Source organism: Nannobrachium achirus, assembly GCF_963921795.1.
Source record: "Nannobrachium achirus genome assembly, chromosome: 7".
NCBI classification, from domain to species: Eukaryota; Metazoa; Chordata; class Actinopteri; order Myctophiformes; family Myctophidae; genus Nannobrachium; species Nannobrachium achirus.
Window position 1 is genome coordinate 66,504,505 of NC_137816.1, and position 17,135 is coordinate 66,521,639.

Below are 17,135 nucleotides of genomic sequence, written 5' to 3' on the forward strand. Positions count from 1 at the left end.
CCAAAATTACGTTTCCACATTCCAATTACACTAATGCATCAAACATCAGATACAACCATGAGGTCTGTTTTACCATTTCATTTGATCACTGAATGGAACCAGTTTGAAAAAAAAGGAAAAAAAAAAGATTATGGCATTTCCATTCATCATTAACAAAACCCCCACCCAATAGACTGCATGTGTAGACCTCACCCAATAGACTGCATGTGTAGACCCCCACCCAATAGACTATCTGTAGACCTCCACCCAATAGACTATCTGTAGACCTCCACCCAAATAGACTATCTGTAGACCTCCACCAATAGACTATCTGTAGACCTCCACCCAACATACTGCATGTGTAGACCCCACCCAATAGACTATCTGTAGACCTCCACCCCAATAGACTGCATGTGTAGACCTCCACCCAATAGACTATCTGTAGACCTCCACCCAATAGACTATCTGTAGACCTCCACCCAATAGACTGCAGCTGTAGACCTCCACCCAATATACTGCAGCTGTAGACCTCCACCCAATATACTGCAGCTGTAGACCTCCACCCAATAGACTGCAGCTGTAGACCTCCACCCAATAGACTGCAGCTGTAGACCTCCACCCAATAGACTGCAGCTGTAGACCTCCACCCAACATACTGCATGTGTAGACTGGCTTTAAAGCTGCAATGGGTTTCTGTGTGAATAAAACATTCTTCTCATCCAAGGACAAGAAGATTACAGACTGCAGCTTTAAAACAGGACAACAAGGTGAGGGAGGTTTGAAACAAACTAAAACTAAAACAGGCAGCATGTTGCTGGTGTTTATGAATGACTGACAGCTCATTTTCTACATTAATACAGTAATTACTCACAATGAGAATACAAAAGTGATTTAAAAAAGAAAAAAGTGACCACGATACAATATTAGTGCATGTTAGTTCTCACACACAGGTTAAGCACTTGTACAGACGTGCACAAACACGCACTAGCGCGCACACACACACACACACGCGCACACACGCACGCAAACACCAAACACACAAGCATATATGAACGATTGAGTGTGCAGAAGACTGATATAAAAGAAAATGAATGTACAAATTTAAGACCCCCCCCCCCTCCCCTAAATTGTTCCTTCACAGTTGCACACAAACTTACACAGTACAATCCTCATGTTGTGTTCATTTATAAGGGGGTCCCCCGGCTAAATGCCCCCCCATATGGTTATAAGGGGGTCCCCCGGCTAAATGCCCCCCATATGGTTATAAGGGGGTCCCCCGGCTAAATGCCCCCCATATGGTTATAAGGGGGTCCCCCGGCTAAATGCCCCCCATATGGTTATAAGGGGGTCCCCCGGCTAAATGCCCCCCATATGGCTCGGTGCCTCAGAGAGAGGGGTCCATTTGATTCCCAAAAATGGTGACCTAGTCCTGTAACAATTATTAATTCCAATTATTTGAAATAAACACAATTTATTTCGCATAAACGTGCAATTTTTGATTACAAAGCCTAAAAGACCAAATACATACAGTATCATTCTGGGTGTCCTTGCCATGAAAAAGTTTGAGAAGCACAGATTTTAGACGTGCATTTGTAGAATCGGCCTCAGGTCTAAACCAAAATGGGCTTAAACAGGCTCAAAGGAACACTTGAGGATTGTACCTGCGTACACAACGTATACAACAACAACAACACAAAACAATGAACAAACAAACAATGGATGGAACGCAGCCAACAGGTTCAACATCATCATCAACAACAACGTCCTGGTCCTCCTCCAACACGTCCTCAGGGCTGCATTAGCCGGGGAGCCACAGGCCCAAAAGCTCAAAGAATAGGGTTTTACCTGTGACGTCATGACATACTTTTTATTTTTGTTTTTTCTATTCATTTGGTCATTAACTCATATGCTGCCATTTAACAATACCTTCGTACTCTTTAACTGCCATTCGTCTCCATAGACTTCCATGTAATTCATAGTGCACGGATCATGCACACCCATGCCTAGATAATGCACCACGTGTGTCCACATTGCTCACAGCTTTCAAACAAAAAAATCCGAATGGAAATCCGTTCAGGCATTCATGAGATAGCAGCCATTATGTTTTACACTGTTGTGAGCTTGGAGGTCTGCTACCTGAGTTGTATGGGGGTTGTATGGGGGTTAAACAAGCAATTTCGCGATCGCTATCATGCCTACTAACGTTTTTGGGGTCCAAAAAAATTTAAAAAAAAAAAAAAAAAAAAAAAAAAAAAACATTTTTTTTTTTATTTTTTTATTTATTTACGGGATTCACGGGCGTGGCAGGGTGGTACAACGGGATTTTTAAGGGATTCACGTTTTTGGCAGTTAATGAGTTAAGGTACACAGAATGAGAGGCCTGCTCTGCCGGAAACTCTGCGAAAAAAGGTTATGGCCATTTGTATATTCACTCCATCGACTTCAATATACAGGAAAGAAACACACCAAAATAAATATGCTTTAAGTAGCATGTGAGGGGTCGAACTAGGGGTTCTTGATGATTCTGAATCCATTGCAAGCATTTGTTTTGCATGAAAAACATTCCTTGGGCTAGAAAACGGACCAAAATAACGGTGAAAAGTGATGACTCATCATTTTTCACAGGTTTGAGAGGCTGAAATCTAGCCCAAGGAATGTTTTTCATGCAAAACAAATGCTTGCAATGGATTCAGAATCATGAAGAACCCTTAGTTTGACCCCTCACATGCTACTTTTTTTGGTGTGTTTTTTCCAGTATAGTGAAGTCAATGGGAAACCTTTTTCCGCAGTGTTTCCGGCAGAGCAGGCCTCTCATTCTGTGTACCTTATTGACCAAATTAATAGGAAAAACTAAAATTTGGAGTATGTCATGACATCACAGGTCTTCTCTCATTTTGGCACAGTGGCTCCCCGGCTACATGCTGCTGACGTCCAGAATGTTCTCTGCCAGGCCGGTGAGCTTGCAGTCCTCCAGGGCCCTCACCAGGCGGCTGAGCCGCGCCGCCCGGCCCTCGGCCTGGATGAAGCGGCTGAGCAGCTGGTAGGCCTGCTCGTACAGGCCCTCGCGCTCGTACTCGTACGCCAGGTTGTCCACGGCGGGGCCCTTCAGCGCCCGGCAGCCGCGGCCCAGCGCGCGCCCCACGTGCTTCCACTGGCGGCCCACGCCGTTGGAGAAGCTCTGCACGTCCGCCGCCGTCAGCATGCGGTCCTCTGATTGGTCGGCCCGCCCGGCACACCCAGAAAAAAAAAAAAAGAAATGATCAAAGAAAGAAGGAGGAGGAGGAGTGGGGAAAAAGCTGTGTACTTGGTCATACAGTTAAGTCATACTTGAACCGTCAATACTTAATAAACTTGACCTTTCACTTAGTCTGCTCTTTTCCCCCTCTACACCAAACCTCTTTGCCAAAAAATAGCAGATCTACAAGCTCACAGTCACAACGCCTCGCAGCGCAACGTGTTGTGAGCTTGTAGATCTGCTATTTTTGGCTGAAGTTCCCAGAATATGGATGCTAGGGTTCAAGTGTTTAAAGAAAAAAAAAGGTTTCTATCACACAAAGATTTGGAGGAGCCCCTGTACTAACTCTGAGGACCCCCTAGGGGTCCCGGACCCCCTGTTGAAGACCCCTGCAGTAAAGTCATAATTCCTCCATCAGGGACGTGCTGGGCCCTGATTCAGCCCGGGAAAAAGAGTTGTAGAGGCCCTCATTGCGCGCTATAGAGAGAGATCTCTCTCTATAGCGCTGCTGCTGCTACTCAAAGATTTGCCATTTCAGATCATGACAAGTGACAAGCCAGTGGGGCCAATTACATGAGTTATATTTCGTTGTTGTCAGGTGGAAACCTTTTGTTTTGTATCTATCATTTTAAAAATGATTTAAACTAGTGAAAACAGCCGATCTAGAAGCACACAACGCCTCGCGGGTGCGAGGCGTTGTGTGCTTGTAGATCTGCTGTTTTCACTACTTTTGTGCTACGGCCTTGTATGATAAAGCAGGGGCTTTACTTTGCGAAAAAATGTACACATTTGAAACTTGGAGATACGAGTTTTCTGCCCGACAGTGACGATTTACTTTGCCGCCCAGCCCCCAGAATGGAACGAAGGCCGACATTTTATTTGCATTTTTTTCTTAATGGCCGGGGATGAACCGGCCGTTCGGGAGTTGTCCCGCTTTTCCCAATGGCCAGCACGTCCCTGAGCTCCATACTTTCACATATTTCTCTTTACATTAACTTGATCAAACAACAGCGTCACACAAAAGTATCACAAGTAGAAGATCTCTAAGCTTGCAGATCTGGTATGGTAGACTTTAACCCATTTAGGCCTAGGATTATTGACTGCTTTAACTGTTGAAAAATAGCAGATATACAAGCTCACAGCGCGGCACCGAGTGCCGCGCTGCGAGCTTGTAGATCTGCTATTTTTGAAAAAAGTCGTGAAAATGGGTGCAAATCATTGAATATATGTATTTTCAAAGCGAACGTTTGTAACTCAAATTCTGCTTCTGGGGGGTCCCTGGAACTAAATATTTTGAGATGGGGGGGTCCGTCATTTTGGGGGTCCTTCACATGAAAAGGTTTGAGAACCACTGACATAGCAGTCTCTCAAGAACAGACTAACTGAGGTCCAGTTAAGTGAAAAGGAGCTTTTCTTTGACGATGGCTGGCCAGATTGCTGACATAGAAACATAGGTTTTTCAAAAAACCTTAGAAGGATTCAAAAGACACTTATAGAATCGGGTCAAAATTCTAATTTTCACGATTTTTCAAAAATAGCAGATCTACAAGCTCGTAGCGCCCTGTGAGCTTGTATATCTGCTATTTTTCAATAGTTAAAGCAGTCAATAATCCTAGGCCTAAATGGGTTAATGGTTTAAAGCCAGTGGTCTCCAGACCTTTTAGCCACCCTTCTACAGCATATCCCTACTGGGCTCGGCTGATGCATCCACAATCCTAAAAAATAAAAAGCTATTTATGGCCACACTGAGGGCATCACACTGAGGGCATCACACTGAGGGCATCACACTGAGGGCATCACACTGAGGGCATCACACTGAGGGCATCACACTGAGGGCATCACACTGAGGGCATCACACTGAGGGCATCACACTGAGGGCATCACACTGAGGGCATCACACTGAGGGCATCACACTGAGAGCATCACACTGAGGGCATCACACTGAGAGCATCACACTGAGGGCATCACACTGAGGGCATCACACTGAGGGCATCACACTGAGAGCATCACACTGAGGGCATCACACTGAGGGCATCACACTGAGGGCATCACACTGAGGGCATCACACAAGCACAATTAATCACAACACGTTCAACTAAATATTCAAGAGAGCACAAAAATATGCACATTTCAATGAAACTGAAACTACACTGTTTACAAAGTGCCTCACGTACAGTACAGAAACAGGACGTTTAAATTGTATTTGTAAAGCACATTATGATGTGCTTTATTGTGCTTTACAAACGTCTCTTTTAAATCACTAAGAGGAAGGGGGAGGCAAACACACACAGGCTCATTAGCAGAGGAGGAGGGAAATGCTTATTAAGCCACATTAAATCAAAGAAAATTACATCCATTAAAATAACATGACGTTGCAGCTGAAATGCATTTTGGGTACATTCATTGATTTATTAAAATTTAAGTTTTGAATTAAACTTTTACCAAAGTTTACAAAGGATGTATTTACTTATTCTATGCTTCTACTTAAACCCATTTGGTGGTTTAATGATGTCATTATTACATCCAATAAACCATTACATTTCTTCTCTCGCCCTAGACTCTAGACTCCAGACTGGAGGCAGATCAAGCACCCATGCACTTTGGGAACCCCTGGTTTAAGCCATAAAATGCTCTTCTACTCTCTGAGGTGTTGCGGGGGAAGACAGAAGACACTTCATTGACTGGCTCCCCCCATAATGGGTTGCATCTTTTATAGCTTTGCTAAGCAAGTTGCGAACTCAAAGCGCTTAACAATGGATGGTCCATTCAGTCATACATTGGGGGGTGAAGCGGTCGACACCAGCGTCCTCACTTCACACGTTCACACACCACTGGTGGCAAGCTGACACCGACCCACTCACTGGAGGCAATGTGAGGAAGGGCATTCACCAAATATTCCAATATCAAAGTCACTATTCGACGTTGTTCACCGAAGTCGAATATTCGCTTATTGATTTTATTATTTTTATTTTTTCTCTTTAAGTAAATATATAGTTTATAAAGCTTGGCGAGATGGGAAGTCATAAGAATGAGTTGTCAAAGCCCCTGGTGGATGTATTTGTTAATGCTCTATACCAGGGGTTCTCAAACCTTTTTTAGGCCGTGACCCGCAAAATAAACATGTTTAAACTGGGGACCCCCCCACCCTGACAAGCACTTGGAATTGTAGGTATTAATGTGCTTTGGTTTCCACAGATAAATATTTGCGAGGCGTTGTGAGCATGTAGATCTGCTATTTTCACAATGTTCGCCTCTTGCTTACTTAATATTTGACAGTTTGGCCAATCCTGTCAAATATTCGACTATTCGAATACTTTGAGGTCGAATAATTCGAATACTAAAAATCACTATTGGTGAATGTCCTAATGTGAGGTTCAGTGTCTTCTTGCCCAAGGACACTTCAACATGTGGACAGGATGAGCTGGGATTTGAAACCGCCCCATTTATCCTTTTTCCCCTGTAGACTACAACAAATCTAAAAAAAAAAGCCTATCTAATAGGGCATTCACGAATAGTGATTTTTAGTATTCGAATTATTCGACCTCAAATTATTCGAATAGTCGAATATTCGACAGGACTCGCCAAACTGTCCAAACCGTTCAAATATTTAATAAGCAAGAGGCGAACATTGTGTGAAAATAGCCGATCTACATGCTCACAACGCCTCGCGTTGCGAGGCGTTGTGAGCATGTAGATCTGCTATTTTCACAATATTTATCTACGGAACCGAGTCACATTAAATGTAATACCTCCAATTCCAAGTGCTTGTCAGGTTGGGGGTCCCCAGTTCAAATATGTTTATTTTGGGGGTCACGGCCTAAAAAGGTTTGAGAACCCCTGGTATAGAGCATTAACAAATTCATCCACCAGGGGCACTGACAACTCATTCTTATGACTTCCTATCTAGCCAAGCTTTAAAAACTATATATTTTTTAAAGAGAAAACAATAACAAAATATATATATTCAAATAAGCGAATATTCGACTTTGGTGAACAACAACGAATAGTGACTTTGATATTCGAATAGTTGAATATTTGGTGAATGCCCTAGAAGCCGCCCCATTTATCCTTTTCCCCCTGTAGACTACAACAAATCTCTTCACTGAAAAAAAGCCTATCTACGAGCTCCTTGTAGATAGGAGGCTATTTTCACCAACATGTTCACCCCGGAAGTAGGGTTAATCATGCTAATGCTGCATCCACACTAGCATAATATTACACAGCCATTTTGGCCATGGTTACAAATGTTTGTTTTAAAAAAGATATATTCAACGATTTGCACACATTTTCACGATAAAAAAAAAAAGATAGCAGATCTACAAGCTCGCAGCACCGGATGTGATCTCCCATTGCATTTTGGGAATTGGACTGTTTCTCTTCAGTCGCGGGTGCCTCGTACAGTGAGCTACAGTTTAAAGGACAACTTTAGTTTTTTACAACAAGGGTTCATATTTTAGATTGTAATTAAAGGATATAAAAGATGAGTGTTAAAATTATTTCATTTACTTCTTTCTATTGTTTTAGAGATTGTTATTTCAGTGGTTTGGGGGCATGCGTACAAGTGGCTAAATATGTCATTTTACACAGAATAAGCCCATTCCCAAGATACAACGCAACCTTTCATGGTTGGATGTGACTTATGGGGACTAGAAGTGTTACTGTAAATAGCAATAAAGAAACTGCTGGCTTATTGTGTCTAAAGAGACATATTTAGCCACTTGTTCGCATGCCCCCATGCGTACGCATGCCCCACATTTTAGCACGGCAAACGCCATAAAACAATAGAACGAAGCAAATGAAAACATTTTAACACTCGCTTTTTCTTTTCTCTAATCACAATCTAAAATATGAACCCTTGTTGTAAAAAAAACAAAGTTGTCCTTTAACATAACCGACGCACGCGTCAAACGGGTCGTGGGCACTGGGAGACGTCAAGGAGTTTGAGGTGTGCGTGCGTGGCGAGTGGCGGGCACCCAGTGTGTTTAGTGGACCAACACTGGTGCTTCAGAGCGACTTCAGGGCAACTCACCAAACACCCTCTTCTGGAACTTGAAGCAGTTGCTGGGCAGAGGGGGGGCCTCCTCCTGGGCGATGATGGGGGGAGGCTGGGGGGCCTGGGGGCCCAGAGCCTGGTTCTGAAGCTGCTGCTCCAGGTGAGCCATCTCATCGTCACGCAGGCGCTCCGGCTGAAAACAGCAATATGGTTATTATGAATGCCTTAACCAGTGAAAAATAGCAGAGCTGCGAGCTTGTAGATCTGCTATTTTTGAAAAAGTCGTGAAAATGCGGGGGGTCCTTGGAACTAAATATTTTGAGATGCGGGGTCCGTGGCCAAATAAATATCACTTTGGGGGTGAAAAGGTTTGAGCACCACTGACATAGTAGTCTCTCAAGAACAGACTAACTGAGCTCCAGTTAAGTGAAAAGGACCTTTTCTTTGACGATGGCTAAGCCAGATTGCTGACATTGAAACATAGGGTTTTTCAAAAAACCTTAGGATTCAAAAGACACTTATAGAATCGGGTCTGCTGCAGTGGTTCCTACTTCCTACCATGAAGGTGACAGAGTGCACGCTGCAGTGGTTCCTACTTCCTACCATGAAGGTGACAGAGTGCACGCTGCAGTGGTTCCTACTTCCTACCATGAAGGTGACAGAGTGCACGCTGCAGTGGTTCCTACTTCCTACCATGAAGGTGACAGAGTGCACGCTGCAGTGGTTCCTACTTCCTACCATGAAGGTGACAGAGTGCACGCTGCAGTGGTTCCTACTTCCTACCATGGTGACAGAGTGCACGCTGCAGTGGTTCCTACTTCCTACCATGAAGGTGACAGGAGTGCACGCTGCAGTGGTTCCTACTTCCTACCATGAAGGTGACAGGAGTGCACGCTGCAGTGGTTCCTACTTCCTACCATGAAGGTGACAGGAGTGCACGCTGCAGTGGTTCCTACTTCCTACCATGAAGGTGACAGAGTGCACGCTGCAGTGGTTCCTACTTCCTACCATGAAGGTGACAGAGTGCACGCTGCAGTGGTTCCTACTTCCTACCATGAAGGTGACAGAGTGCACGCTGCAGTGGTTCCTACTTCCTACCATGAAGGTGACAGAGTGCACGCTGCAGTGGTTCCTACTTCCTACCATGAAGGTGACAGAGTGCACGCTGCAGTGGTTCCTACTTCCTACCATGAAGGTGACAGAGTGCACGCTGCAGTGGTTCCTACTTCCTACCATGAAGGTGACAGAGTGCACGCTGCAGTGGTTCCTACTTCCTACCATGAAGGTGACAGAGTGCACGCTGCAGTGGTTCCTACTTCCTACCATGAAGGTGACAGAGTGCACGCTGCAGTGGTTCCTACTTCCTACCATGAAGGTGACAGAGTGCACGCTGCAGTGGTTCCTACTTCCTACCATGAAGGTGACAGGAGTGCACGCTGCAGTGGTTCCTACTTCCTACCATGAAGGTGACAGAGTGCACGCTGCAGTGGTTCCTACTTCCTACCATGAAGGTGACAGGAGTGCACGCTGCAGTGGTTCCTACTTCCTACCATGAAGGTGACAGAGTGCACGCTGCAGTGGTTCCTACTTCCTACCTGTGAGGAGTGCACGCTGCAGTGGTTCCTACTTCCTACCATGAAGGTGACAGAGTGCACGCTGCAGTGGTTCCTACTTCCTACCATGAAGGTGACAGAGTGCACGCTGCAGTGGTTCCTACTTCCTACCATGAAGGTGACAGAGTGCACGCTGCAGTGGTTCCTACTTCCTACCATGAAGGTGACAGGAGTGCACGCTGCAGTGGTTCCTACTTCCTACCATGAAGGTGACAGAGTGCACGCTGCAGTGGTTCCTACTTCCTACCATGAAGGTGACAGAGTGCACGCTGCAGTGGTTCCTACTTCCTACCATGAAGGTGACAGAGTGCACGCTGCAGTGGTTCCTACTTCCTACCATGAAGGTGACAGAGTGCACGCTGCAGTGGTTCCTACTTCCTACCATGAAGGTGACAGAGTGCACGCTGCAGTGGTTCCTACTTCCTACCATGAAGGTGACAGAGTGCACGCTGCAGTGGTTCCTACTTCCTACCATGAAGGTGACAGAGTGCACGCTGCAGTGGTTCCTACTTCCTACCATGAAGGTGACAGAGTGCACGCTGCAGTGGTTCCTACTTCCTACCATGAAGGTGACAGGAGTGCACGCTGCAGTGGTTCCTACTTCCTACCATGAAGGTGACAGGAGTGCACGCTGCAGTGGTTCCTACTTCCTACCATGAAGGTGACAGAGTGCACGCTGCAGTGGTTCCTACTTCCTACCATGAAGGTGACAGGAGTGCACGCTGCAGTGGTTCCTACTTCCTACCATGAAGGTGACAGAGTGCACGCTGCAGTGGTTCCTACTTCCTACCATGAAGGTGACAGGAGTGCACGCTGCAGTGGTTCCTACTTCCTACCATGAAGGTGACAGAGTGCACGCTGCAGTGGTTCCTACTTCCTACCATGAAGGTGACAGGAGTGCACGCTGCAGTGGTTCCTACTTCCTACCATGAAGGTGACAGAGTGCACGCTGCAGTGGTTCCTACTTCCTACCATGAAGGTGACAGAGTGCACGCTGCAGTGGTTCCTACTTCCTACCATGAAGGTGACAGAGTGCACGCTGCAGTGGTTCCTACTTCCTACCATGAAGGTGACAGAGTGCACGCTGCAGTGGTTCCTACTTCCTACCATGAAGGTGACAGGAGTGCACGCTGCAGTGGTTCCTACTTCCTACCTGTGAGGAGTGCACGCTGCAGTGGTTCCTACTTCCTACCATGAAGGTGACAGGAGTGGACGCTGCAGTGGTTCCTACTTCCTACCATGAAGGTGACAGGAGTGGACGCTGCAGTGGTTCCTACTTCCTACCTGTGAGGAGTGCACACTGCAGTGGTTCCTACTTCCTACCATGAAGGTGACAGGAGTGGACGCTGCAGTGGTTCCTACTTCCTACCATGAAGGTGACAGAGTGCACGCTGCAGTGGTTCCTACTTCCTACCATGAAGGTGACAGAGTGCACGCTGCAGTGGTTCCTACTTCCTACCATGAAGGTGACAGAGTGCACGCTGCAGTGGTTCCTACTTCCTACCATGAAGGTGACAGGAGTGCACGCTGCAGTGGTTCCTACTTCCTACCATGAAGGTGACAGGAGTGCACGCTGCAGTGGTTCCTACTTCCTACCTGTGAGGAGTGGATTGCGTTGTACAACAGTATAGTGCTTCTCAAAGTGGGGCCTGGGGACCCCCAGGGGTCCTTGAAGGGAGCGCCAAAGGGTGGTCCCCCGGGCAAAATCTGTTTAACAGCTTAACCCTGTTTTACAAAGTTTTAAAGTTGTATTTCTTTTTATTAGCGTGACACGTTGAGAGCTTGTGGATGGACCTCTGGACATGAAAAGAGATTGAGGACCACTGATGTCAGACACTAGACAGAGGACCCTGCCCGGGAGACCGCCAGGGGTCCATTTGGTTCCAGTGGATGTGCTGCAGACACAGTTCCAGTTACCTGTGAACAGTGGATGTGCTGCAGAACCAGTTCCAGTTACCTGTGAACAGTGGATGTGCTGCAGTCACAGCTCCAGTTACCTGTGAACAGTGGATGTGCTGCAGTCACAGCTCCAGTTACCTGTGAACAGTGGATGTGCTGCAGTCACAGCTCCAGTTACCTGTGAACAGTGGAGGTGCTGCAGACACAGTTCCAGTTACCTGTGAACAGTGGATGTGCTGCAGACAGAGTTCCAGTTACCTGTGAACAGTGGATGTGCTGCAGACACAGTTCCAGTTACCTGTGAACAGTGGATGTGTTGCAGACAGAGTTCCAGTTACCTGTGAACAGTGGATGTGTTGCAGACAGAGTTCCAGTTACCTGTGAACAGTGGATGTGTTGCAGACAGAGTTCCAGTTACCTGTGAACAGTGGATGTGCTGCAGACACAGCTCCAGTTACCTGTGAACAGTGGATGTGCTGCAGACACAGCTCCAGTTACCTGTGAACAGTGGATGTGCTGCAGACACAGTTCCAGTTACCTGTGAACAGTGGATGTGTTGCAGACAGAGTTCCAGTTACCTGTGAACAGTGGATGTGCTGCAGACACAGTTCCAGTTACCTGTGAACAGTGGATGTGCTGCAGACAGAGTTCCAGTTACCTGTGAACAGTGGATGTGCTGCAGAACCAGTTCCAGTTACCTGTGAACAGTGGATGTGCTGCAGACAGAGTTCCAGTTACCTGTGAACAGTGGATGTACTGCAGACAGAGTTCCAGTTACCTGTGAACAGTGGATGTACTGCAGACAGAGTTCCAGTTACCTGTGAACAGTGGATGTGCTGCAGACAGAGTTCCAGTTACCTGTGAACAGTGGATGTGCTGCAGACACAGTTCCAGTTACCTGTGAACAGTGGATGTGCTGCAGACACAGCTCCAGGTCGTCCAGGCAGCGGTCCAGGGTGTGGGCGCTGGCCTTCAGCTGCGTGGTGACGCTGAAGTCCAGCGGGACGGCCAGCAGGCGGCAGGCGTGCTGGGACAGCGCCTGGTGCACCGCCCCGGAGCCGTAGCTCTCCAGGAAGCGCTGGCACGCCGACGCCTCCACGAACTTCACCTCCACGCCCAGCGCGGGGTCGGCGTCGTGCAGCTTCAGGATCTCGTAGCCGCCGAGTCCGCCCGCCGAGTCTGACGGGGAGATATGGGGAAAACGCCACAGGGAAATGCATGTTTGGTTCGAATTTGATGGTGGTTCTAGAGTCTTTCCGATTCTACAAAATCTCGTCTAAATCCTTCTTTAGGTTTTTTGAAAAACCTATGTTTCTATGATCCGTGGTTCTCACACCTTTTCATGTCGAGGACCCCCAAAAGATTATTATGTATCAAAATATTTTGTTCCAGGGACCTCCCAGAAGCAAAGATTTGAGTTAGCTTCAAATGTCTGTTAATGTGAGTTAATGTCTGCTTTCAAAATACTTATATTCATTCATTTATGAACATAATACGGGGGTGTAAATATCGTCACTGTCGGGAAGAAACCTTGTATCTCCAAGTTTCAAATTTGTACGTTTCTTCGTAAAGTAAAGCCCTGCTTCATCATACAAGGCTGTCACACAACAGTAGTGAAAACAGCAGATCTACAGGCGTTGTGTGCTTGTAGATCTGCAGTTTTCACTGGTTTAAATCATTTTTAAAATGATAAATACAATACTGGCTTTCAAGCAGTTTCAAGGGGCACACTTGACCCTTCTCAGGGGCACACCAAAGGTCCCCAGGCACAGTGGTTGAGAAACACTGCTATAATGACCCGCCCCAACATTGTTGAAAGCAGTTAAGCTTTACAGATACCAATCTGCAAAAATTAGGTTCCATTTGTACACTTACCAGAGTTAAGGGGAGACCTTGAAATGTGAAAGTTTGAGAAACACCGATCTATACCGCCGTACCTGTCAGCGTGAGCTTGATGACCTTGAAGACGATGAACTTCCCGTGCTGGTCCTTGTAGAGGGACAGCAGGTTGACGTTGGGACACGAGGACTGGAGGAACAGGACCGCACATCCTGCCCAGGGCCCCGCCCCCCCCTGCTGCTCCGCTGTCCGCTCTGCCATTCTCTGAGGGACCACAAACACATGTGCATGTCAGCGTCAAGAAACCTCCTAACTACCACCGTTCACTGCCCTACAAGAGTGTGGTGGTGGTCAACCTGTGGGTCGGGACCCCACATTATTTTGGGGGGGTCCCCCCAGATGATTAACATAATGTAACAGTAAACAAACAGTTTTTTAAGTGTATAGAGCAGGGGTCTTCAACAGGGGCGTCCGGGACCCCTAGGGGGACCCCTCAGAGTTACTGTAGGGGGTCCTCCAAATCTTTGTGTGATAGAAACGTTTTTTTTTCCAACTTTTTATATTAACCACTTGAACCATAGTGTCCAAATTCGGAGAACTTTAGCCAAGAATAGCCGATCTACAAGCTCAGAACGTTCTGAGCTTGTAGATCGGCTATTTTTGGCAAAGAGCTTTGGTGTAGAGGAGAAAAAGAACAGAGTGTGAAAGGTCAAGTATATTAAGTAATGACGGTTCAAGTGGTTAAATATCTGAAAACACAAATTGACATGAATCCAGAATACACTGATGATTGTGCTGTCAAACAATGAAACTATATGGAATCTACTAACAAGTTGTGGGGGTCCCTGCTTCATCTTTCTCTCAACTAAGGGGTCCTTGGCCTGAAAACGTTGATGACCCCTGGTATGGAGGGTATATCTGCACATTTAAGGACAATTTAAGGACTTTTTAATACCTCTAAAATGACAAATTGTCCAGATTGTAAACATTTCAAAAGTCAGATTTGTGTTGGTAGTTACTGCACTGTGGCTGTGTACGGCAGATTTCATTTATGTTTCTCATGAATCGAAGCCCTATTTCTACACGTCATTGTGTGTCAGTGTCGCACAAAAGCAAAAAATACAAATCTGCAAGTAGGGCTGTCACGATTATGACATTTTACATGACGATTATTTGTCACTCAAATAATTGCGATTAACGATTTAATAGTGTTTTTGTTGTTGACAATTACATTTCTGCTTTTAAGTTGCAAATGGTAGATATGACACATAATTACTGACATATTTGACAACTTTATACTTAAAAAAGAACATTGATAGTGGAAATAGCCGTAGATCTATAGCTTGTAGATCTGCTATATCCACTATTTTTGACCTTTTATTTAAATATATGAACATTTTTCAACATGGAAACGATTATGACGATTATGAAAAATAATCACGATTATGTCCAAAAATCACGATTAGACGATTATGTAATAATTGCGACAGCCCTATCTGCAAGCTCATAACAGGTCGCACTTGAATATAAGTTATAAATCTGCTATAATAACAAGGCCAAAACAATCACACCTGGTAGTTGAAAAATGGTTACATGTGCCTGTGGGATTTATACTAGATAGATACCTTTATTATCCCAAGGGGGAAATTAAGTATTTACAGTAATTATACTCCTTCAAACTGAATCTAGGTGGATTTATTATTTACAGTCTGTAAACCCAGGGGGCATGAATGAAGATCTTTCCCTACAATGTTACCTTTAGGACTTATACTGATTTTATGAAATGTTTTTGCCTGTATAAGAAATGGGAACATATATATATGTAAAAAAATTGTGAAATATTGTAAGTGAACACAATCTATTGAATGAGAAATGTTTACTTATTCTGCATTTGTCCACACCCATCGCCATGTTAATGGGTTTAATTGATGATTGTCAGCACCTGAGCTGATTTAGAACCTATAAAATCATCATTGTCTGTCTGAATTCCCTATGTAAAGCACTGACGAAGGTCCCAGGACCGAAACGTTTGCTTTTTTAATTTTTTTTGCACTGAGCACCTGACACTATGGGCTAAAAATAAAAGAAATTATATTTAAGTCTCAGTCTAAGGAGTATTCCTTAAATATATATGCAGTGTGCGAGTCCTCTACCAGCCTTCCTCCAGTACTTATACTGTACATATTTAACCACTAAAGATAATTAACAAGAGCTTAAGACTAAATAATAACTATGTAGGAACCATTTTGGAACACATGGTTCTTTGTTCCATTCTCAGAAAAGTAACAGTTTTTGGGGCATACAAGGTTTCCACTCGCTAGCAAGTAGAAGAAAGGATACATTAAACAGAAACATATTGTCTGATGATGCTCAAAACAAGACATTATGGTCTCCACAGCTGCTCATGGTGTGCCGGGTTTAAACTTTAACCCATTTAGGACTATTGACTGCTTTAACTATTGAAAAATAGCAGATATACAAGCTCACAGCGCGGCACCGAGTGCCGCGCTGCGAGCTTGTAGATCTGCTATTTTTGAAAAAGTCGTGAAAATATGTGGAAAAATCTTTGAATATATGTATTTTCAAAGCGAACATTATAGTAACTAAAATTTACTTCTGGGGGGTCCCTGGAACTAAATATTTTGAGATGGGGGTCCGTGGCCAAATATATATCATTTTGGGGGTCCTTCACATGAAAAGTTTTGAGAACCACTGACATAGCAGTCTCTCAAGAACAGACTAACTGAGCTCCAGTTGAGTGAAAAGGACCTTTTCTTTGACGATGGCTGGCCAGATTGCTGACACAGAAATATAGGTTTTTCAAAAAAACCTTAGAAGGATTCAAAAGACACTTATAGAATCGGGTCAAAATTCTAATTTTCACGATTTTTCATAAATAGCAGATCTACAAGCTCGCAGCGCGGCACTCGGTGCCGCGCTGTGAGCTTGTATATCTGCTATTTTTCAATAGATAAAGCATAAAATAATGAAACACAAATTGTGTACCCGTTCTGAATGGGTTAAATCACCTCTGAAGCCGGAGTGACGCACAGAACACAGCGGACGCACAAGCGTAAAAGCACAACGCACTCCGCTTTAACTTCCGCTCCCATGTTAATTATGCAGCTGTTCTCACGGCCGGACTACACCAAAAAATGTGCGCATACGCGCGTACTGTCCGTGAAGACACTCGCGTATGCGTAAACGCTCCAGGCTACACCAAGGAGGGAGTATATGTGAGGAAGACCAGATAGTCTGTGTACAAAACGCATACGTGTGCTTAAAAAATAGAACCGATCCTATTTTTAGGGTATGCGTATCCGCCGTGGTTCGCGCTATCCGTAGGCCTGGTGTAGCCGGCTGAATTTGATATACATTGGAACTATCTAAAACGCGCATACGCACGCACGACCCGCATACGCACTGACACGCGGAAAACGGCTTGGTGTAGCCCGGCCGTCACTGGCCGGCCGCGCACGTATGGATGTTCTGCTCGCGCACGTGAAGAAAATGTACGTTTCCGTTTTGAGCTGAACAAAAAAAAATCACCATACAAAAGAAAGAAAAAAGTGTGTCC

The 17,135-nt window shown here is 45.2% G+C and overlaps 2 protein-coding genes across 2 annotated transcripts in view; one reads left to right on the forward strand and one right to left on the reverse strand.

Annotated features, from left to right (window-relative positions):
• cog4 (component of oligomeric golgi complex 4) overlaps positions 1–17,135 on the forward strand; it is a 182,080-nt gene that overhangs the window by 90,025 nt on the left and 74,920 nt on the right. The window lies entirely within an intron of this gene.
• tradd (tnfrsf1a-associated via death domain) overlaps positions 1,118–17,135 on the reverse strand; it is a 29,669-nt gene continuing 13,651 nt past the window's right edge. The window contains exons 2-5 of the mRNA XM_080729722.1: positions 13,657–13,822; positions 12,618–12,898; positions 8,244–8,400; positions 1,118–3,189 (exon numbers count right to left, since the gene is read on the reverse strand). Of these exons, the coding sequence (XP_080585848.1) occupies positions 2,894–3,189; positions 8,244–8,400; positions 12,618–12,898; positions 13,657–13,819 (897 nt within the window). The 5' untranslated portion in view covers positions 13,820–13,822 and the 3' untranslated portion in view covers positions 1,118–2,893. The remainder of the gene's footprint in view (positions 3,190–8,243; positions 8,401–12,617; positions 12,899–13,656; positions 13,823–17,135) is intronic.